This window comes from Tachysurus vachellii, chromosome 4 (assembly GCF_030014155.1).
Source record: "Tachysurus vachellii isolate PV-2020 chromosome 4, HZAU_Pvac_v1, whole genome shotgun sequence".
In the NCBI taxonomy this organism is placed as follows: domain Eukaryota; kingdom Metazoa; phylum Chordata; class Actinopteri; order Siluriformes; family Bagridae; genus Tachysurus; species Tachysurus vachellii.
Window position 1 is genome coordinate 24,117,597 of NC_083463.1, and position 23,760 is coordinate 24,141,356.

The 23,760-nt window shown below is 37.4% G+C and overlaps 1 protein-coding gene across 13 annotated transcripts in view; it reads left to right on the plus strand.

Annotated features, from left to right (window-relative positions):
• The window catches only part of chd6 (chromodomain helicase DNA binding protein 6), an 83,272-nt gene that overhangs the window by 25,794 nt on the left and 33,718 nt on the right, over positions 1-23,760 (plus strand). For all 13 annotated transcript variants that reach the window (XM_060868440.1, XM_060868432.1, XM_060868443.1 and 10 more), the window contains 14 exons: positions 4,233-4,762; positions 5,413-5,557; positions 5,966-6,115; positions 7,032-7,097; positions 7,190-7,248; positions 8,880-8,997; positions 9,264-9,348; positions 9,432-9,568; positions 9,778-9,899; positions 11,299-11,542; positions 13,480-13,656; positions 19,100-19,243; positions 21,562-21,817; positions 21,899-22,109. In XM_060868440.1, the coding sequence (XP_060724423.1) occupies positions 4,233-4,762; positions 5,413-5,557; positions 5,966-6,115; positions 7,032-7,097; positions 7,190-7,248; positions 8,880-8,997; positions 9,264-9,348; positions 9,432-9,568; positions 9,778-9,899; positions 11,299-11,542; positions 13,480-13,656; positions 19,100-19,243; positions 21,562-21,817; positions 21,899-22,109 (2,444 nt within the window). The remainder of the gene's footprint in view (positions 1-4,232; positions 4,763-5,412; positions 5,558-5,965; positions 6,116-7,031; positions 7,098-7,189; positions 7,249-8,879; positions 8,998-9,263; positions 9,349-9,431; positions 9,569-9,777; positions 9,900-11,298; positions 11,543-13,479; positions 13,657-19,099; positions 19,244-21,561; positions 21,818-21,898; positions 22,110-23,760) is intronic.

A 23,760-nucleotide genomic window follows, 5' to 3' on the forward strand; every position in this document is an offset into this window, starting at 1 on the left:
TTGACACCAAAAGTGGTCAACATGACGCCGAGACATTGCACTTGCTAAATTGCGAAGGGATTTTTGATATCTCGAACGGTGCTGCCATGGCGAGGCGACTAAATTATGGCGAATTCAGAGAAACAGGAAATGTCTAATATCTAAAGCAAAAAATGTCTTATTGGGATGACACGCGGTGTGTATGTTCGGCCAAGGATTCCGATCGCATCGATGTGCCTATTGTGAATCTCGGACATAGCGCCACCACCAGGCACCAGGAAGTGTGTCAGTCATAAAGGTGCATTTTTTCACAGTTGCATGCAATGGACTTTTAAATACTCCTCCTAGAGGATTCATACGATGTTGACCACTTTTGGTGTCAATGATGCTTAGACGTTGTAGATGATAAATTGCGTAGGGATTTTTGCTATCTTGAACGCTGTTCACATGGCAAAGCGTCAAACATTACTTTCTTTTTCAGGCATATTTAAGGCTTTTGGTGTGCTTAGATTAACTTGAAATTTGACACATACATCACATTTGTCGGCTGTTAAGTGTGGACAAAAAGGTCAGACAAAGGTGTGTCTCTTAAGTGGCTCACTAGCGCCCCCATTTGTCTAAAATGTGGGGTTTCATTTACCTACAGTCCCCAAATGGGTCAGTAACAACATAAAATAGTCCACTGATATTTACCCACTTGATGCACTTGCCCTCCGTGCATTGTTTTCTGGAAGGCACCGTATAGCGATGAACAAACGTGCGAAGGCCCGCCATCGCTTTTTTATATTTTTATAATAAATATTTTTATTATTATTTTTCTTTATCTCCCTACTCCCTCTTTTTTGTGTAGTTGTGTGAAAAACATTTTCAGACAGAATGTAATACTTACAGTGCTTAAACTGATGGAATTACTGTCCAAGTATGAATTCTTTGACAGGTTTCAGGTTGAAAATTATTTTGTAATTTGTTGAGAAGAAGAGATTGATGTGTCAGAGGTCAGTGGAAACCAGGGCTGGATTCAAATTCACATCAAATTAATTAATTAAAATTAATTTAAGGCTGATTCAACTTACATTAAAGTTGCATTGATGAAATTTATATAAGTCAGTAGAGTGCCCCCCATACCTATGTGCACTCCTGACTAAGTGTGGGCATGTTCCCGATGACATGGCAGATTGTGTCCTGGTGATGTCCTTCTAGACCTGGATCAGGGCATCACTGAGCTCCAGTCTGTTGTGATACTATCATTCCGGGACCTAATGATACTACTGGCTAGCACTGCCATGGTCTATGTCACCCTCCAAGGATATTCGTCCCCATACTATCACTGACTGACCATCAAACTTGTCATGCTGGATGATGTTGCAGGTAGCATAACCTTCTTTGCGGTATCTCCAGTCCTTTTTGACGTTTGTCATATGTGCTTAATGTGAACCTGCTCTCATCTGTGAAGCGAACGAGGCACCAATAGTGCACCTGCATTTTTCAGCATGAACAGGAATTGTTTTATTTTAGGAAATTTTTTTTTTCCTAAAATAAAATAATAATAATGTCTAGTGCAAGACAAAAGACAATGCAGACAGACAATACAAAATAGCGCTGGCCAGTATTGTACAAAATAAGAGGGTTCTTGTAAACATGTATACATATGTGCATATTATATAATAGCATTGAATTGTGTTGTGCAAAACAGCATGTAAACAGTGTTTATAAGAGTAGTGCTGTAAACATAGATGTATATTGTGTGTGTTTGTGTGAGTGTGTATGTTTAGTACAGGTCAGTGTGTATGTTTACTACAGTTCAGTTCTAGGTGTTAAGGAGTCTGATGGCTTGAGGAAAGAAACTGTTACACAGTCTGTCTTACCCAGAATGCCTCAGTACCTTTTCCCAGATATCAGGAGGGTGAACAGTGCATATGAGGGGTGAGTTGGGTTAGCCACAATGTTGTTGGCTTTTTGGATTCAGCGTGTAGTATAAATGTCTTTGATAGAAGGAAGGCAGATGATCTTCTCAGCTGTCCTCACTATCCACTGTGGGGTTTTGTGGTCCAAGATGGTTCAATTCCCAAACCAGACAGTGATGCAGCTGCTCATGTTGCTCTAGATGGTCCCTCTGTCGAACATGCTCAGGATGGGGGGAGGGAGATGGACTTTTCTCAGAGTCCGTAAGAACTAGAGACGCTGCTGGTCTTTCTTGGTACTGTATCCCAAGTCTGTAACCTAGCAAACTTAAAAGCAATTTTGTACAATGTCCTGTTGAGGGCATCTGCCAAATGCAGTGAATGTAAAAGCTCTTGGTGATGGACTAGTGTTGAGTGACCAAGTGAGGTTCTCTGCCAGGTGAACACTTTGGAATTTGGTGCTCTTGGTGATCTCCATGGTGGCTCCATCAATGTTCAGTTGAGAATAGTTGTTCTTTGCTCTCCTGAAGTAAACAATCATGTATTTTGTTTTGTCAAAGTTCAGAGGCAGGTTGCTGGCTCTAAACCAGGCACCTCCTTTCTGTATGCACCACGTTAGTGTTATCAGTGAACTTGTTGATGTGGTTTGAGCTGTGCATTGCTACACAGTCTAGAGTCAGCAGAGTGAACAGCAGTGAGCAGAGCGCACAGCCTTGGGGGCCGCAGTGCTCAGTGTTGTGTTCGAGATGCTGTTCCTGATCCGGACTGACCGAGAGACCCAGAAGGCTCAGCTTCTCAGTCAGGTGCTGAGGGATGATTAAGTTGAACGCTGAAGTGCTCAAAGTCTATGAACAGCATTTGTGGCAGTGAAATCATCTGTTGAGCGGTTTGGACAATACGTTCAAAAAAAATGGCAAGGGAAACAGTGAAGGGGCCTCATTACAAGGCTCTCAAAGTGCTTCATTACAGTGAGTGTGAGGGGACGCTAGTCATTTAGGCAGGACACTAAAGACTTCTTCACCACAGGGACACTATTGGACTTTAGGCATGTAGGAACAAAGACACTGCTCAGGGAAATGTTAAAGATGTAGGTGAAGACATCTGCTAGTTGTTCTGCACATTTCCCGAGTACATCTTCAGAATTGTTGTCTGAACCAATGAACTTCAGTGGGTTAAAGCTGTGTAGAATTCTTCTCACATCAGCCGTGGTTAGAATAAAATGGTGGCAAGGAAGAACATTATCTGGAGGACACCTCAAACTGAGTGTTGAAGTCGTTTAGTGCATCTGAAAGGGAGGCATCACTGTCACAGGCAGGTGAAGTTGTCCTGTAGTTAATGATCGCCTGGATGCCCTTTCACATGTGTCTGGTGTCGCTGTTGTCATGGAAGTTGCTGTGGATTCTCTGGGCATGTGTGCGCTTTGCCTCTTTGTGTCTCTGGACAGATTGGCCTTTGCTGTTCTTAGGGCTGTCTTGTCCCCTGCTCTGAAGGTGGAGTCTCTGGAATTCAGCAGTACATGCACATTTGTGGTCATTCACAGCTTCTGGTTGGAGCGTGTGCAGTGATGATCTTGGAGACAGTCAATTCATCGATGCACCTGCCAATGTAACTGGTCACCAATTCTGTGGAATCGCTGTTGGTTGCAGCCTCCCTGAACATTTGTCAGTCAGTGCGTTTAAAACCGTCTTGAAGGGCAGAGGTGTCTCCTCGTTGCTTGTTTTTCACCTGCTTCAGAACCAGTTCAATGCATCTGGCGATCTGGCTGAAGTACAAATTTGACAAATTAAAAAAGTAATTTATTTAATAGGCTATTTTGATAAACCATGGGGCAGTGTTTTCATATTGGCTATTAAATTAGCACACTTTAAAGGAAGTTAGAAGGGTCGTTGGGGAAAAATGGTGGCTGAGGTGACTTATCCTGATAAGGTGACTGTAGTAGCATCAATAAAACCTAGTGAATTTACTTGAATTCCAAAACGTATCTAATGAATTCACACAGTTGTTCTTAGACATTAGCTAATCCTGATCTTCATTAATACGGGTTTGCCATGATTAAACCAGTGTAAAATATTTAGTTTAGCTTGAAATAAATTGAGTAAGGCCTCTGGGGAATGATCCTCTCATATGTTACATTTCTAGAAACACCCCTGGTAAATTCATGACTCAAGTTGCATCTAAAGTTGTGTGTACGTTCATTATAACTCCAGCATTTAAATGGCTTGTATTTTTATGTTGCATTTAAAAATATTATCTATCCGTATTAGTGTACTACACAAAGCATTAAACCAATAATTGCTGCTGTTCTTGCATTTGAGTGAGAAGTTTATTTATGCTTGTTTTATTGTCTTACAGATGACCGCCACACACATTTTAATGCACGCCTCAGCTACTTCCGCCAGCAATGCCTCTGAGCAGAGTGCACAGACCACTTTTTCAATAGGCCACTTTGGCAAGGAGCAGATCCGTATCATCGATGGGCCATCTAATCACTGTGTGGCTCATGCAAAACTCTCTGGGATGAGGGAATTAGTCCAAGGGTCTACCAGCACTAGTCCCCACCTTTCTGTTTCACCAGTCAATAGCGAGGAGGATGATGGTGGAGGTGGGCCCAGGGTGAGGAAAAAACGCAAAAAAAAAGACAAGAAAGACACAAGAGAGGACAGAGACTGTGACATTAGACCAAGGAAAAAGAAAGTGCAGAAAGAAGGGAAGGGACTGCTCCTGAAGAAATCAAAAACACTGAAGGAAATAAAAGAGACAAAGAAGGCAGAAGGGAAGGCAGTAAAGGATCCTAAAAAGGTCAAGAAAGTTCAAGAAGTCAAGTCAAAAACACAGGGAAAGGATGTGACCTCCCCACCAAGGCAGCGTGGTAGGAAGCCAAAGTGAGTACAAATTATGGCTTTAAACTGCATTCGTTACTTAGGTCAGGAATACAACAGGATAGGGTATTTTATGACTGGATAATTTTATAGGGAAATAATTTAACATGTTGTGATGATCTGCTGAAACAATTTGCGGTTGATTATTTTCCTTGAACTTATAGACTTACATATTGTTACATTTAATATTGTATTTAACCATTTTGGACACTTTGCTTTACCCTTTCATGATGTCCATGTACAAAAACGTCCACTAAATTAAATAAAAATATATCATTAATAAAGTGTCCAGAAGGGTTAATATTATCTCAGTGAGACAAGTTCCTGCAGTTGAGGCCATACGTTTAGATACACCTAAGTTAAAGACATTGTTTTCAAAATTTAGAAAAGCAGAAACTACTAGTGACAAAGCTATGCTGTTATAGAAATTTAACACACTTTGAGCAGTCAGGTTTAGGAATAAAATAGTGAGTTATAATCAACACAATAAGAATTGTCAAGCTTTATTTGCTTCATCTGCCTTATTAGAGACACATCATTGTCTAGAGGGATTCCTCTACTATGATTTATTTGTGAGATCTTAAAAATGTAATGTAAGATTTAAAAAAAAAAAGCAAAGCTTCATGTCCTAACATTTTTCTTATGTTCTGCAGAGAGCAGAGTGTCGTCCCCCTGGAAAAAAGGAAAAAAGGGAAGCGGAAAAGCGATGTCTCACAGGAGGCAGCTGAGAGCGATGATACAGCCTCACTCTGTACACTGGCTACAGGAGAAGAGAGCACAGACCCTATGGACAACACTGTGAGTTCCCCATTTATGTTTTTATGTCATGTCTGCAGTTCATTCTGTCCATTTCATTTCATGTATTTCCATTGATGATTAAAAGGCTCTTACCTAGCTTCTATTTGTCTTTATATTTCTTGCTTAGAACCTAGAATAGTATAAGAAAATCACAGTAGTTGAAAATTTGGTTTCTCTTTTTTTTTTTTATTTGAAATGATTTCTCTCTCTTTATATATATATATATATATATATATATATATATATATATATATATATATATATATATATATATATATATATATATATCTATCTCACTCATGTTGCCTGTGTTTGTGTTCTTTGTGATTACTTTCTCTCACTCACCATGCATGTGTGTCTTAATAACTTTCAAACACTCATTGGTCTTGTTCTTTCCCTTGTCTGCAGAAAAGGAGATCAGGACGTCAGGTGAAGCGTAGGAAGTACAATGAAGATCTAGATTTCAAGGTTGTGGATGATGATGGTGAAACCATTGCTGTGTTGGGAACAGAGCGAATTCCAGCACTCTCCTCCTCTACTCTCGCTTGGCAAGCAGAGGTAGCTGCCGCATCTCCCACTATTCTACTTTACCACACACTACTTTTGCCTTTTATTCCATCCATCACAAGTGTACACAAGCACCATGATGATAGATATACAGTGGTGTGAAAAACTGTTTGCCCCTTCCTGATTTTTTTATTTTTATTTTTTTTATCTTTTTGATCTTTTTGCACCTTTTGTCACGCGTTAATGTTTAAGATCATCAAACAAATTTAAATATTAGTCAAAGACAACACAACATACAGTTTTTAATGAAGGTTTTTATTATTAAGAGAAAACAATCCAAACCCACAGGGCCCTGTGTGAAAAAGTGTTTGCCCCCCTGTTAAAACATACCTTAACTGTGGTTTATCACACCTGAGTTTAATTACTCTAGCCACACCCAGGCCTGATTACTGCCACACCTGTTCACAATTAAGAAATCACTGACATAAGACCTGACTGACAAAGTGAAGTAGACCCAAAAGATCCTTAAAAGCTACACATCATGAAGAAATCCAAATAAATTCAGGAACAAATGTGAGAGAAAATAATTGAGATCTATCAGTCTGGAAAAGCTTATATAGCCATTTCTAAAGCCTTGGGACTCCAGTGAACCACAATGAGAGCCATTTTCCACAAATGGTGAAAACATGTAACAGTGGTGAACCTTCCCAGAAGTGTCCGGCAAACATGAAGAAAAAAAATCAGGAAGGGGCCAACAATTTTTCACATCACTATACGTCTGGGTGCAGAATCATGTGCTTGATGAATTTTCATTTAACATGGTTTGAAAAGACCATATTAGGAAAAGTCAAAAAGTGGTTAGCTAAAGACCTGCACACAAGCACACATTTTAAATAGGTATAGCTCTAATATTATCAGAAATGATTGATTTTGTCTTTGTCTATTCTTACTTTACTCTGTGTCTCAGGAACCCCCTGAAGATGAAGCCAACATCATTGAAAAGATTCTCTCTGTGCGGACTATTAAGAAGGAGGTGGCGTGGCCTCTTTCATTATTTTAATCACTGTTTGTTGTAGTGTGTGAACATTTTCCTCACCTATTTTTCTGTTATAATTCTTATTTCAGACATTCCCTGGAGAAGTAGTTGAAGAGTCAGAAGAGTTTTATGTAAAGTACAGAAATTTGTAAGTCGAATTCTTAACCTTAATGGTTAAAAGGGTGGAAAGCACTTACATTCCATCTAAAATCAGCCTTTCATGCTTTTTTTAGAAGTGGTCTTTTCTTTATTTAAAATGTATAAAAAGTATCCCAAGGATACATTCAGATCAATACAGAAATAGTTTTAATAAACACAAAATTACTTAATTTCTGACATTGCTCTCCCAGTCCGTGAATTTGTAAATCCAGTGGTCTTAGTTTGGGAGGAATGATTGTCTGTAATAATATAATATAAAAAATATTTAACCCCCCTAACCCCATGTGCACTGCATGATGTATGATTATCCACAGTGTGTAAATAGCACAAATTCAGTACCATTCAGTAGAAATGCGCTTAGATGCAACTGCAACATGTAAAAAGAAATCCAAAAGGCACCTCAAATGAAATTTTGACTTGCCGCAAACATATCAGTAGTATATCACCAATGACAGGGAGGCACAAGACTTAATAAATTAGAATAAATAAAAAAATGATTACTTTTTTTTATTATTTAAAAGACTTTTAAATTGGGTCTCTTCAGATTTCAATGATCTGGGACCTTAGGTGCTTAATACCTTACTCTAATCAAACTAACAGCAGCGTTCTATGCGAATTATATCTAAAGAGGACTTAACACCAATATGCAAGGCATAACAGTAGTTTACAAGAGATTAAATCATGTCTACTTTCCTTTTCCCAAACAGTAACTAAGTAACTATACAGGACTTATTAACACCCGTATGCCCGCTGTTACCATAATCTAGAAGAGGTTAAATTCAAATGTGCACTTTCTTTTTCCAGGGTCAGGTTAAAAATTAATTTTTGAAAGACATTTTTCTCCCCAATGCAGTGTAGAACCAGAAGAAATATGGTTGTAGAAACATGGTCAAAACTGGTATTAGATTTTCCACCAGCAAATCTAATATAGTTTTGAAAATAACCTTAAAATAACCTTATATATTTCTCCAATAAATTTTGTCATATTAAGACCATCCCAAAAACTGGCAAGTCAGCCAGCCAATTTGAATTTTATCAGAAAAGTTGTTTTGTTTTTTTGTTTTTTCTAGTACAAAATATGTTGTCATTTATTTATTTATTTATTTATTTATTTATTTATTTATTTATTTTTTAAACCAATTTGGAAAAGCTTCAGCAATTGTATAGAATCCCTGTAGAAAATAAAGTAAGGGCCATACTCAATGGCCCAACAGTGGCAGCTTGGCAGTTTTAGGGCTTTAACCTGACCCTGCGAACTGTAACCCACAGCCTTAACCATTGAGCTACTGCTGCTCCATAAACTGTCCCTTGTTCTAAAGGTTTCAATGAAGTTTCTCTAACAAGTGGATGCTATAATTAAAAAAAAATAGCAAAAATTCTAATAACTAAAAACTTTTACTTCAGGAATTTGATTTGCCAGACATAATGCCAGCCTTTCTGTCACCAATTAAAAAGGTTTTTTTGCATCTCCAAATTTTGATGACACATTTTTCCATCAACTCCAAACAAATTTGAATGCCAAGTCACCATACAGGAAATAAGAGAATTTCTCAACAATAATACCGATATAACATTTGATGTCCTGCTGTGTGGTGCTTTGCTTTTTTCTTTTGTTGCTAGTTCCTACCTTCACTGTAAATGGGCAACATTGGAAGAGCTGGAAAAGGACCCGCGCATTCACCAAAAAATTAAGCGCTTCAGGAACAAACACGCACAAATGAAGCACATTTTCTCAGAGGTATGCTTGAGTGTGAACCAAGGTAGTATAGTTCAAATAATTTGCTGGTTTGATTATCTAAATCAATTGCTTTTATTAACCTGGTTGGTACTGTATGTATTGTTATAATATAGAACATGCTCAAAAAAAATAAAAATGATTAAAAAAGCAATGAACATGATTCTCATCCATTTGTTGTTATCCATAACATTTGTTAAGGTGGTGTTTTTTATTTAGTCATATTTTATGCTGTTCTGTATTATTAATATCAGTGTCAATCTCTCTAGTTGGATGAAGACCTCTTTAATCCTGACTATGTTGAAGTGGATCGGGTTTTGGAGATTGCGATCACTACAGACACAGAAACTGGAGAGGGGAGTATCATTGTAGCAGTAACAGAGTAAATACAATCTGTGGCTTATACTGCTATTAGAAGTCATTTCATATGTACTAACAGGAGGTGACGCACTACCTGGTAAAATGGTGTTCTCTACCCTATGAAGAAAGCACTTGGGAACTGCAGGAGGATGTAGACCCTGTGAAGATTCGTGAGTTTGAGGAGCTCAAGAAAATACCAGACCTTACACCTGTTGTAAGTTCTTACATTGAAATTGACTGAAACGAATTTAGTACTGAGTACTGAGACACACTTTTGTTATTCAGTGTTCACCTATTATAATTTTATTTCACCTGAAGGCAATGCATTGTATTTAATGCAATGACTTCTTATATGAAATGTTATGTTTTTAAATAATTCTCAGTAGTTAACGTACTTCCTCTCATTCCTCTGTTTCACTGTAGGAGAGGCCTGCACCAGAGCATTGGCAAAAGCTTGAACAGTCTCGTGAATACAGAAATGGCAACCAACTCCGAGAATACCAGCTAGAGGGCATGAACTGGCTTCTTTTCAATTGGTACAACAGGTAATAACACTCAGGTTTCACAAAAATTATGGTATGAAAACTGACATGCTTAAAAAAAGTTTAAAATAAAAACGTTTATATAAACTTTTTAAAACTCACTGGGTGACACTGGTTTGACAAGATTGGGGTTAAAAAATGTTCTTTACACTCACTAAACAATTTATTAGGAACACTATACCAGGTAGGACATCCCTTTGTTCTCAAAACAGCCTCAGTTCTTGATGATGATCATAAATCTTTTATTTTACCACATCTAAAATTTGCTTGTATCCAGTGACTGGGGAAGGCTACTGAATAACACTGAACACATTGTAATGTTCATAAAAACCAGTCTAAGATGACTTTTTTTTGCTTTGTGATATGGGGTATGATCATGCTGGAAGTAGCCTTTAAAAGATGGGTAAATTGTTGTCATGTAGGGATACACATGGTCTTAACAATACTCATATAGGCTGTTGCATTCAAGCTGAGTTTGATTGTTACAGGCATAAAGTGTTCAAAGACAACATATCCCACCTAGCAGTGACCGTTATAGTCCATCTGCTTCAATGTTCAAAGTGTTGTGCATTCTGTAATGCAATTCTGCTCATCATGATTATACTGAATAAGTTATACAGTAGCCTTTCTGTCAGCTTAAACCATTTTCCTTTGACCCTTTTTGAGCATTTTCATATGCATGACTGCCACAAACAGTTGTGGATTGTGAAATCTCACAGTTCTGAGGAAACCCTGGAAACTGCTGTGCATGAAAAATCCCAAGAGATCTGCAGTAACAGAAATACTCAAACCTGCCTGTCTCTCACCAGCAATGCCACAGTCAAAACTAAGATCAAATTTCTTCCCCATTACTGATGGCCGATTTGAACAGTTTGAAAAGCACCCAAACTCTCATTTTATTTGTCACATACACATACAGAGTATGACATGCAGTGAAATGCTTAAAGTTTTTGCATATCCCAGGTTATTATGAGCCCTGGGGTCAGAGCGCAGTGCTGACCACCTTAGTATGATGTCCCTGGAGCAGGTGAGGTATAGGGCCTTGCTCAAGGACCCAACGTTGATGTCTCAGCAGCTTGTGGGCTTGAACCCCCGACCTCCTGATCAGTAACCCAAAGCCTTAACCACTGAACCATCACGTCCTCCCACATCTATATGATTTTGTTAATTGAACTGTTGCCACATGATTGCATTAATGAGTAGATGTACAGAAATTCCTAATAAAATGTTACGTGAGTGTATATCTTAGAAATCAGCTTTACTCTTAAATAAACATGTCAGTGAAGAAACAAACATGGACTTTTTTGGACTTACTTTTCATCAGTGATATTAACACTCATACACAAAAATGATTAATCAAATGTCATTTTAAAAAATTATATACTGTCCTCTTCCTTTTTAGGAAAAATTGTATCCTAGCTGATGAAATGGGGCTTGGAAAAACCATCCAGTCCATAACGTTCCTTTATGAGATCTTCCTTATGGGTTTGAGAGGTCCCTTCCTTATCATTGCCCCTCTCTCCACTATTACAAACTGGGAGAGAGAGTTCCGCACATGGACAAACATTAATGTAATTGTTTATCATGGTAGCCAGATCAGTCGCCAGATGATTCTGCAGTACGAGATGTATCACAGAGACGAACAGGTATATTCAATTCAGTTTCATTTGTATTTGTGTTTAAAATATACCTTGTCACAATGCAGCTTTGCAAAACTATAGGTGTAGATTTATGATAAGATTCCTAATGAGAGAGCCGAATGTGGCTGGAAGAAATATTTTAGAGAGATCAGATTCAAAAGGGAATCCATACCTTTATGGTTAACACCCAATAATAGGATTAGTCATAATACTTTCATAGTTATCTACACTAAGGTCAAATGCTTTGTGTGTTGAAAGGATGTTTAGTATGAAAATTATAATCTTTAAGATTACAGCTGTGGTTCTTCTGTTCGAGTCTACAGTATCTAATTGAGAGTCACAATTTCAGAAGGTCCAAACAGAAGAAATGTCAAGATGAATCAGGGAGGTCTGGAGAACAAGAGGTAGAAGTGTCAGGATCAGACAGACAACTCGCATTAGGCATAAGTAGTCCATGAACAGCTCAACAGAGAGAGAAAAAGAGAGCAGGTTGTTAAGACTGTGTCTGAGTCCTGAACACTAATTCTATACAATAGCTGGGTGGCTTTGACAGAAAAGGCACTTGTGTCCTGCCATAGGTGGTATTATTTTCATTATTTCAGGTACTTTAAAGAACCCAAAAAGTTGGATCAATGCAGGCATGGCAGATCATAATAGACCACAATTTTGCTGAAGTACTGTGGGGTGCAACCATTCAGTGTTTTAGGTAGTTCATATGTAGCTCATAAGTAGTATTTTAGAATCAAGACCAATTTTTAAAGTCTTGTACAAATTAAAGTTTGTTTATAGTAATGAAATAGCCTTTTTCCTTACATTATTTAAATATAATTCTTAGCTAAGGAATGGCTTTGATATGCCATCTTAGTAATACTATCTGCACAAGATTCAAACGAGAGACAGGAGTTAATGATTACATCAAGATCTTTCACTGCTGGTCCTAATTTAACAGAAAGGATATCCAAAGTTACTTGCGTCTAGCTGATTGTAGCAATAGTATAACTTCTCTCATGTGGGAAATAATTATGATGAAGTTAGCATTCAGTGTTCCTTAACTTTATTAGCAAGTATTTTGTCTAATTTGCTGAAACATAGGGTTGCATATCAGCAGTGGAAGCTAATACCATTTATGAATAACTGGCCTATAATAGAGCCTTGTAAAAATCAGACAAATGGTCAAACAAGACCAGAGGCGAGTACGAGTTGTTCCTACAACCTCACCAAAATGTATAGAACATGTATATTCATGTCTTTGAAACATTGTAACTTTAGCTGTCTATCACAATAAGTAATAAATGTTCTACACACAGGCAACCTGGGCATCTATATTTTGTAAAGGAATACATGATTCAAATCAGGCCTCTGTTTTTCTGCTGCTCTACGATTCAGTTCTGATACACACATGCCCAATGTAGGCACTGTTGGCAGTGTACAGAGGTCAGCATTGGTCTGTCTGCTCTACGGCTACAGAGCCCCATACACAAAGTATTCACACGCCTTTCTATCACAGTCAGCTTTATTTTTGTGGCAGACTGTTGTACAGTAGGGTTCAGACCAGACGGGCTAGCCTTCACTCCCCACATGTATCAGTGAGTCTTGGGCCCCTGAACCTGTTGTCAGTTCACCGGTTTCCTTCCTTGGAACACTTTTATTGTGTACGATTCTCAATTCTTTGTTGCCAATCCTTTACAGCCTCTACAGCAAAATATTAGGTATTATGACTGAAAAGTGAAGGGAAATAACTACTCATGCTCCCATTTGTCTTTCTTTGGACTTTTTTTGTGAAACTGTATTTTAAGTCTTACCAGTAAGGATCTGACATGGCAAATAGTTGTTTGGTTGAATTTGCACCTTGTAATAGATATAAATAAGTTAAATAGATATAAAACTGAAAAGTAATGTTTATTTGATTGGGATTCTTTTTGTCTTTGTTTATTTCTTTGCAGGGAAACATAATATCTGGCCTGTTTAAGTTTCATGGTGTAATCACCACATTTGAGATGATCATGGCTGATTGCCCTGAACTGAAAAAGGTTAATTGGCGCTGTGTGGTTATTGATGAAGCCCATCGACTGAAGAATCGTAACTGTAAACTGCTGGAAGGACTCAAACTCATGAACTTGGTTGGTTTATTAGACTTTTACCAATATTTTTTACCATTTGTCTAGTCAATGTAAGCTCTTTTTTTATATGTATTGGTAGTTTTATTGATATACTGTTTGTTTTCTACAAAATTGTGTTTGATCTCAGCAACAACAAAGCCAGAAATGGAGCCAGTAATGAAAATATTTTCCTGTAATGTCTAACTAACAACTCTTGTATAGAGGTATTAGGTTGCTCCTACACTCTACTTCTTGTGGGACTGTTAATTTGTACTATTTGTTCAGCAATTCAAAAAAGTAATTTACTGGTTGACTAGTTTTATTTTATATTATATTATTAGCTTAAATATTGTTTTCCCAAATTACAATCAGATGATTAAACCTGGGTACACCAGGACCTGTTTTTTTATTATTTTATTTTAATGGTGGAAATCTATAGTGGGTGATTCAGACAATCTACTCTCACCACTCTCAAGAAGTGATGAGAGTAAATTGTCTGAATTTGCTGTTAGATCAAATTATTTTACTGTAAAAAAAATTTATACTATCAATCATACTATCAGGCTTTTTTCCAAAACCTCTAAATATATAATCACTTTAAAATATACTGTATCTATCAATATATTCAAGTTTTGAGCATGAATTTGGCAATAGGGCATGAGAAGAGTGTCATTCACTTCTATTCAATATCTGGCACAGTCAGGGACTTTTAAGAAATGTTTTTTGTTAGTACATGGCTTTAAACAGCCATAAATTAAACAATTCCAACTCAATTTACACATTTTCTTTTACAGTGTCAGAGAATCATATTAATTATACATCAATCAGGCATAACATTATGACAACCTTCCTAATATTGTGTTAGTCCCACATTTGATTTCAAAACAGCCCTGACCCATAAAGGCATGGACTTCACTAGAGCCCTGAAGGTGTGCTGTGGTATCTGGCACCAAGATGTTCCCACAGATGTTCGATTGATTTGAGATCTGGGGAATTTGGAGGCCAAGACATCACCTTGAGCTTGTTTTTGTGCTTATCAACCATTCCTGAAACCTTTTTGTTTTGTGGCAGGGTGCATTGTACTACTGAAAGAGGCCATAGCCATCAGGCAATATCGTTTCTATGAAAGGGTGCATGTGGTCTTTAAAAATGTTAGGTAGGTGGTACATGTCAAAGTAACATCCACATGGATAGCAGGACCCAAGGTTTCCCAGCAGAACATTGCCCAAAGCATCACACTGCCTCCACTGGCTTGCCTTCTTCCCATAGTGCATCCTGGTGCCATGTGTTCCCCGGGTGAGCAATGCACACACAACTGGCCATCCATGAGATTTAAAAGAAAACATGGTTCATCAGACCAGGCCACCTTCTTCCATTGCACCATGGTCCAGTTCTGATCCTCACATGCTCATTGTTGGCACTTTCGGTGGTGGACAGGGAGTAGCATGGGCACCCTGAATAGTCTGCAGGTATGCAGTCCCACACGCAGCAAACTGCATTGCACTTTGTATTCTGTGTGACACCTTTACATCAGAAACAATTCAATTAATTTGTATAACGCTTTTAACAATTCACATTGTCTCAAAGCAGCTTTACATAATTATGGAAACAGAATGGAAAAGAAAGTTTACATTTAAGTTACTATATATCTCTTACATCCATACTTAATGATGCCGGAGGCATATTCTTACTCTGTAAGATAATATGAGGAAGAAACCTTGAGAAAAACCAGGGCCCTAAGGGAACCTATCTTATCTTGAGTGACACTGGACAGTAAATAATGTAATTGTAAATGTCATTTCTACAACAGTTTGTGTGGAATTAAGCAACCAAGAGTTATGTGGAATTAAGCAAGTAATGGGTCAGTGCAATTCCTGATGAAGTCTTTAAATAATCTTTGATGAAGACTTGACCATAAAGCTGACTGACGCAACAGTATTTCAAAGGCATTGTGAAAGTCTCTGTGTGGCCCCATCCACAGCAATCCAATGAGTCACAGGCTGTCCATGCACATCTATCCCCAGCAGAGTGCACACCAGGCAATGAGATTACCAGGGGTAGGGCTTCAGGAGTAGGTCCAGAAGAAGAGTCATATGGTGGTTACAGACAATGTACTTTACAGTATGTGCCAAGTGCAAAGAGGGACTATAGCTATGACAGCATAACCAAAAGGGAGAGCCAGAAGATAACACAAACATAAGTGCTTTCTGGGATATAAATGTTTCAACCACTCCAGTCAGCAAACCTGAGCGACTTGAAAGGCGACAGCATCCAGACATTCCAGTTCTCCAAACACTCTATGCCCATGAACCCTCCAGATCTGTTCCTTAACCTGAAAAATGCTATTCATAAAAAGCTAGATTAAAATAATGTTTATTTAGCCTGGTCTTCAACTCTGAGACTGTGTCGGAGTCCCTAACAATAATTGGAAGGCTGTTTCATAACTCCCTTCATACTTGAGGAACTACCAAATAGGCATTAATAAAGTAATAGGCAAATAGGCATTTCTGATCATAAAAAAAAACAACAAAAGAAAGTTCTGTGGCACAAGGCTATTCTGAACTGCAGCTTATTAATGCTCCTACTTTAACATCCAGATAGTAAAGGATTACAAAAGTCCAACCTAGAGGTAACAAAGGCATAAACCAGTGTTTCTGCATCATGTAGTGACATCATAAATTATTTCAATCAATTATTTAGTTAAATAGCAGCCTTTAACAAAGGCAGATTAGTGATAGCAGGTAACTCAGAAGGGAGGGTATTCCAGAGTTTAGGATCGGCCACTGCAAAAGAACAATCACCCCATCGTTTACACCTAGACCGAGAGACCTCTAATAAGTTTTGGTTAGCAGAACTTAAAGCCCTACTCTGTTGGTAAAAACGCACACACTCGTATAGGTAAGAAGGTGCCAGGCTATTAATTGCACATCATATTTCTTATCTTGGCAGTATTTCTGAGATGAAATGAAGCTACTCTTGTGGTGAAATGTATGTGAACTTCAAATGAGAGACCAGAGTCAATAATCACACGAAGGACTTTTTCTGCTGCACACAATGAAATATAGATAGAGAAATGAAATGAAAACCATCCAGAGATAATCTGTAATCAGAAAGCTTATTGAGTGTGGTCCTAGTAAGAGCACTTCTGTCTTATCATAGTTAAGCAGGAGGAAGTTAATAAGCATCCACTGTCTAATGTCCCTCATACATTCATCTTATTAAGCTGGTGTCTATCATCTGACTTAGCTAAAACATATAGCGGCATGTCACCATCATATCATTGGAAGCTAATACCAAGTTTGCGATGGTATGGGGTAGCATATACTGTACAGGGAGAAAAGCAATGGGCCTAAAACAGAACCTTGTGGAACACAGAACATAACTGTAGTATGTTTTGAGTAGTCACCATTTAGATCTGTTAACTAATAACAATGAGTCGATTAAGACCTGAGCCTGGAGACGGTTGCCCCTTAACACCAACATTATTTTCTAGCCTATCAAGTAAAATAGCATGGTCAATGGTGTCGAAAGCTTCACTAAAATCAAATAACACCAGCAAGGAGAGACAACCCTGATCAGAGACCAGTAACGGGTAATTTACAACTTTAACCAGTGCTGTCTCGGTGCTATGTTGATATAGATATGGCATATTTAAATATTTATTCAATACTATTTATTGTCAACTTGGCCAAAAGCAGCCTGACCTGGGCTAACTACTGTGTGTTGAGCTACAGTATGTTGTTCCGTGTGCAACCTGGTTGGTATTTTGTGAGACACAAGTGTATTTAAATTCTAAGAAGCATGCCTGCAGGGTGCCTTGTGATCATGTGGCAAACCATGTGAAACCATGTGCAAAAACATGCATTATTGATGGCCACCTCTCTAGCAAGATGATAGCAGCCACCTGGTACCCCATAACAGCCACTTAATAGCACCATAGAAACCATCTGGGATTTTGCCATCTGGGATGTTAATATTTTAACTTTTACATATTAAAACTTAACATTTTTGTATTAGTAGTTATTCCATTGTACTAAGAAAGCAAAAACTTTCATCTACTTTAGTCTACACCATTTATAAAATATTTTTTATATTCTCTATTATGTACTTGGGGACAATTCTAAATTAAAATTCATATGACTATAGGATTTCATTCGTTCACCCACCAATGTTAAATAAGCATTTTTGTTGTAGCATATTAGTCCTGCAATCAAGTCCTGCATTCAATCATTTTAAACTTTGAGGTGGTTTCACCAAGTTTGCTAGAGTAAGACTACATTGTGAAATATTGAGCTGACATTCTCTTCTGATGTTTTGTTGGGTTTTTTATTATTATTATTCCTCTTTATTATGTCTGTGTCCTTCCCTGAGAGGTGTAACAAACCTCAATTTCTGAAGACTGAAAGCAATTAAAACCCAGGGCTGAATAAATGTATATTATTTTGCCTTAGATGTAAAACAAAATGCTGTAAAACAAAATGCTATTATTTAAAATTTACGTTAAATATTTTAAATATTCAAATTCTAAGTGGTATCTTTTCTGGTTGAGATGAAAATTGTAATAATTGTGTGGATGTACAGTATATGCATGACTGCATCCCTTCCCTAAATACTGAATACTATACAAAGTAAGATGCATTTTAATCCTAGGAAGAATTTGTATGTTTATTTAAAGAAAAATAAAATGCTATTAAAGGTGGGGTCTCCGTTGTTTGAAAGCCAATGTTGACATTTGAAATCACCAAAACAAAGATGCCCCTAACCCAAATGGGTCCCATCCCTGTTTTGATAGCTCTGCCCCACACATACACCAGACAAGTATAATCCAAGTATAACCCAGACAAGTATTATGGTGGAACCTGTTGGGGAAGCTGACCGAGGGTATATTTTTATCAATAAATGAACTCAATGAGTAATACTATGGTAATACAAATGTGTTTTTGTAGTACTGTGTGTTGTACCGTGAAAGGTTTATCTCCGTTTCACGCGGAAGACGTTCAGTTCTCTAGAGCGCTGGAAAGATGATCCTATATTAACATGGGTCCTGCTTCTTGCCTTATTGTTAGCCTTTCTTCGCTTTCTTTCTTTGTTTTTATTCTCCATGTCAATGTTAAAACCGCTTTCTGCTAATGTCACACATGCACACTGAACGCTCTCTCCGCCCATATTGACAAGACACGCCCCTTTCTGCTCATTGGCTACACGTTAGTTTTGTTTGGTGGCCCAACGCAGTTTTCTGAAGCATTTCTCAAACAACGGAGACCCCACCTTTTAAATACTATAATCCTAAAATCTGTAGTAATCTGTAATTATATTAGGCAGAAATTAATACATATCTTTATTTGGTATGTACAGAGCAAAGAAAACTTGCCAGATGTGTTCAGACACCTGTGAAAAGTTAAGGCTCTTAGAATGCTGACTCATCCTGCTTCTATTTTTATTTTTTTTTATTTCTGCTCTTCAGGAGCATAAAGTGCTTCTTACAGGTACACCTCTACAGAACTCTGTGGAGGAACTCTTCAGTTTGCTGAACTTCTTGGAGCCAGTGCAGTTTCCCTCAGAGACCACATTCCTTGAGGAGTTTGGAGATCTAAAAACTGAAGAGCAGGTGCGGTTCCCCTCCTTTCTAGTCCTAGACCATATTGTTTGTTAATTTAGTCACTATTATCTGGCTGACGATTCTTCTCAAGGGGGTGTTGAATACACAAGGAACATTTGTACAAAGAGCATTTTATTTTATTTTATTAAGCACTTTTGTTTAATACCAAAAGATTATCTTGAACCTGCACCAGCAGGCTCTGATTAGACAAATTATAACTGGATCATTCACTTATTATAAAGTAACTTTCAATTGACCTGCTGAAATATGATAGTTTTTGTGAGCTTTTTTTGCCTCTTTTTAACTTTGGAATATCCCAAAATTAAACTTGAATCATGAGCCGTTTTACATTGAGAGTGTTACTTTGAGAGAGAGCACTAGGAAAGTGTAAGCATGTTGAACAGAACATGTTGGCCACCCTTGTTCTCTCAATTAATGATAATGTTTTTACTCCAAATTGACTACACTTTGCTGTTTTTATTCACACTGGCAAGTGCAGTGGTGTGAAAAAGTGGTTGCCCTCTTCCTGATTTTCTCATTTTTTTGTATGTTTGTCACACTTTACTGTTTCAGATCATCAAACAAATTTAAATATTAGTCAAAGATAACACAAGTAAACACAACATGCAGTTTTTAAATGAAGGTTTTTATTATTAAGGCAAAACAAAGTCCAAACCTACATTTCCCTGTGTGAAAGAGTTTGACCCAATATTACCCATCCAAGATGTCACAAAAGACCCCACAACAACATCCAAAGAACTGCTGGCCTCACTTGCCTCAGGTAAGGTCAGTGTTCATGACTCCACCATAAAAAAGCGTCTGGGCAAAAATGGCCTGCATGGCAGAGTTCCAAGACAAAAACAGCTGCTAGGCAAATAGAACATAAAGGCTCGTCTCAGATTTGCCAGAAAACATCCACAAGATTTATTTTATTATTATCCACAAGACTTTTGGGAAAATACTCTGTGGACTGACGAGGTGAAAGTTGAGCTTTTTGGAAGGTGTGTGTCCCATTACATCTAAGTATAAAAGTATAAAAGTAACACTGCATTTCAGAAAAAGAACATCATACCAACAGTAAAATATGGTGGTGGTAGTGTGAAGGTCTGGGGCTGTTTTTCTGCTTAAGGACCTGGAATCCTTGCTGTGATAAATGGAACCATAACTTCTGCTGTCTACAAAAAAATCCTGAAGGACTATGTGTGGCAACCTGTTCGGGACCTCAAGCAAACTTGCGTTCTGCAGCAGGACAATGATCCAAAACACACTAGCAAGTCCACCTCTGAATGGCTGAAGAAAAACAAAATGAAGACTGGAGTGGCCTAGTCAAAGTCCTGATCTGAATCCTATTGAGATGCTGTGGCATGATCTTAAAACGGCTGTTCATGCTGAAAAACTCTCCAATGTGGCTGAATTACAACAATTCTGCAAAGATCTTTTCTTTCTGCTAAGGGTGGACCAACCAGTTATTAGGTTTATGTAGGTTCGGATTTTGTTTTCTCTTAATAATAAAAAACTGGATGTTGTGCTTACTTATCTTTGACTAATATTGAAATTTGTTTGATGATCTGAAACATTAGTGTGACAAACATGCAAAAAAAAAAAAAAACACTTTTTCACTGTATGTAACAGTAATTCACATTATTTAGGTTTACCTGATAAATATTCATTTTCCCCATGACTTAGTAATAATCAACAAATAAAAATAACAAAACTGATGGCAAGGTTTGTGTAGTGTCATGGCTAATATGAAGCTAGCTAGCTAGAACTAAAAATGCATTATGACCAAGTTTACTGTAGTGTATTTGATGTGTATAAAAATAGAACAGAAAATAAATGTGCTTCTAGAGTAAAATAAAAAATCTGCATACTTTTCTGTGGAAGAGCTGTCCATTTTAGAGTGGGCTGACAGTATGCATGTGGTTTTTGCCATTCAGGCTAATACCACACAGTGTACACCTGCTCCATTTTCAGTCACTGCACAGAAAGGAGAAAGGGTTTGGAAAAGCACTGATTGCAGTGTGCATTCGTAAACTGATCTCCAGTAAGGGAAATCGGAATTATTGCATTTACATTACATTTTAGACACACAAATAATCTAATTCACTTTAGTTTTCATGGAATAAAACTGTGCTGTTTTAGCTTCCTACGATTTCTGCTAATATAGTTTACAAGTAGACCCAATACTAATCTAATTTAGTTTTTCAAATAATGTACATTTTTACTCTTTTTATTTCTAATTGTTTGTATTAATTAATTTAAACACCTAGCAACTGTTGTGAATTTGTCTGTTTTGTTTGTCTACTAAATCACACGAATGGCAACAGGTTAAGAAGCTTCAAGCAATTTTGAAGCCCATGATGTTGAGGCGTCTAAAGGATGATGTGGAGAAGAATTTGGCCCCCAAAGAAGAAACTATCATTGAGGTGGAACTAACCAATATGCAGAAAAAATATTATCGTGCCATCTTGGAGAAAAACTTTACCTTTCTGGCAAAGGGAGCCAACCAGCACAATATGCCCAACCTCATTAACACCATGATGGAGCTACGCAAATGCTGCAACCATCCTTATCTCATCACGGGTATATATACACACACACACATACCTATAAAAACAATACATTAGCACATATCTTCAATGTTCTCTGTAATGATTTTCTTAGGTGCTGAAGAAAAGATTTTGGATAGTTTTAGGAAAACCCACAATCCTGAGGCACCAGATTTCCAGCTGCAGGCTATGATACAGGCTGCTGGAAAATTAGTGCTTATTGACAAGCTTCTGCCCAAACTCATTGCTGGGGGACATAAAGTTTTGGTGTTCTCTCAGATGGTTCGGTGCCTAGATATACTAGAGGACTACCTCATTCAGAGAAGGTGAGTGTATATTTATTAGGTACAAAATGTGTGTCAATTGTTTCTACATTAAAAGCATTATCTGTAATATAAAAACCACTGACAGGTGACAAGTGAGTAATATTTATTATCTTATTATTATGGCACCTGTTGCTTTTATCCCATCAAAATGAAGAAGGCATAAAAGGAAACACATCCTCATCTGGATGACACCGGACATCGCAATTTCAATACAGTAAATTTGCTTTCAATAACTGTACACTAAATCAAGTGCAGTTGTTTGAGCTTTTGACTCATGAGTATCAGCCTGATCTTTGAATTCATTATAGTTCATTACATGTATTCCTTTCTGCTAAAGTCATCAAATGTTTAATGACTGAGATCCAAGCACAAAATTGATAGACAAAGAAAGTGAGAGAAAGACAAAGACAACCAAAACATTAAGCTCATGAACCCTTCAGATCTGCTCCTTTTACCGATGAAAATTTCTACAAAAGGCAAGGCTAAACACGTAAACACTTTATCAAGCACAAATTGGAAGGCTGTTCAATAACTACAGGGCTTTGTAAGAGAAAGACCTGTCACCTGCTGTAGCCTTTACTACTTGAGGTACCAAAAATAGACTTCACATTTCACAGCCAATGCATTGTAGATAAGATAGAAGTGAGTGATGTGTTTATATAATCTGATTCTGCTTAGGACTCTAGCTGCATTCTGGACTAAATGACAGTAAGGCATTACAATAATCCAACCTAGAGTTAAAAAAAGGCATGAACTATTTTTTTTGCATTGTGTTGTGACACAATTGTTCTTATCTTGAAAGAAAGCAATTCTAGTAACAATATCTACATGAGCTTCAAATGAAAGACTGGACTTAATACTTCCAATACACCAAGGTCTTTTACTGCTGCACATGAAACAGAAACCCCGTGCAGAGATACGATCTAGCCAGACAGCTTACTTCTGGCTGCATGTTGTCTTAGTACAAACTTCTCTCTTGTCAGAATTAACATCCACTGTCTTAAAGCCCTTTACACATTCCTAAATTTATTAAGCTGGTGCATCTCATGTGGCTTTGGTGAAACATATCACTGTGTGTTGTATGTTATAAGCTAATACCATGTTTTACTATGTCTCTGTTTTATGATGAGGTCTAAATCTGAGTGAAGCATTTAATAAATGTGATTCCTATATACTGTAGGTATGAGCATAACTGCTCTGCTAGGCTTAGTATTCAACTGTTTAAAAGATTTAGTTACATAGCCAGTTCTAAGGGAATTATTAAAGTGATAATTTTTGGAAGGGTTTCAGTAGTTACTGGTATTATCTCTTTAAAGAAACTTGTAGGTAAGAGATCTACCATAAAAGATGATTTAGAAATCAATGGAATTAACTGATCTTTCAAAAGGGGAATGTGCTATTTTTAACTCTGATCTGATATTTAATATTTAAATTTTTTTTTTTTTGCATGATATTTTCAAGTTTGCCATTGAAATAATTCAGATCATTGCTGCTGCTTATTTATGGTGTTTAGTTTTCTGCAGTATTAAAATCTAGGATTAATTTCCTTATCTTTAATTGGGGTGGAGAGATACGCTGCTCTGGAAGCACTAAAACATTTGTAGCATTTCTAAGTAGAGAATCCTGAGCTACAAAAATATCTATTTTATTT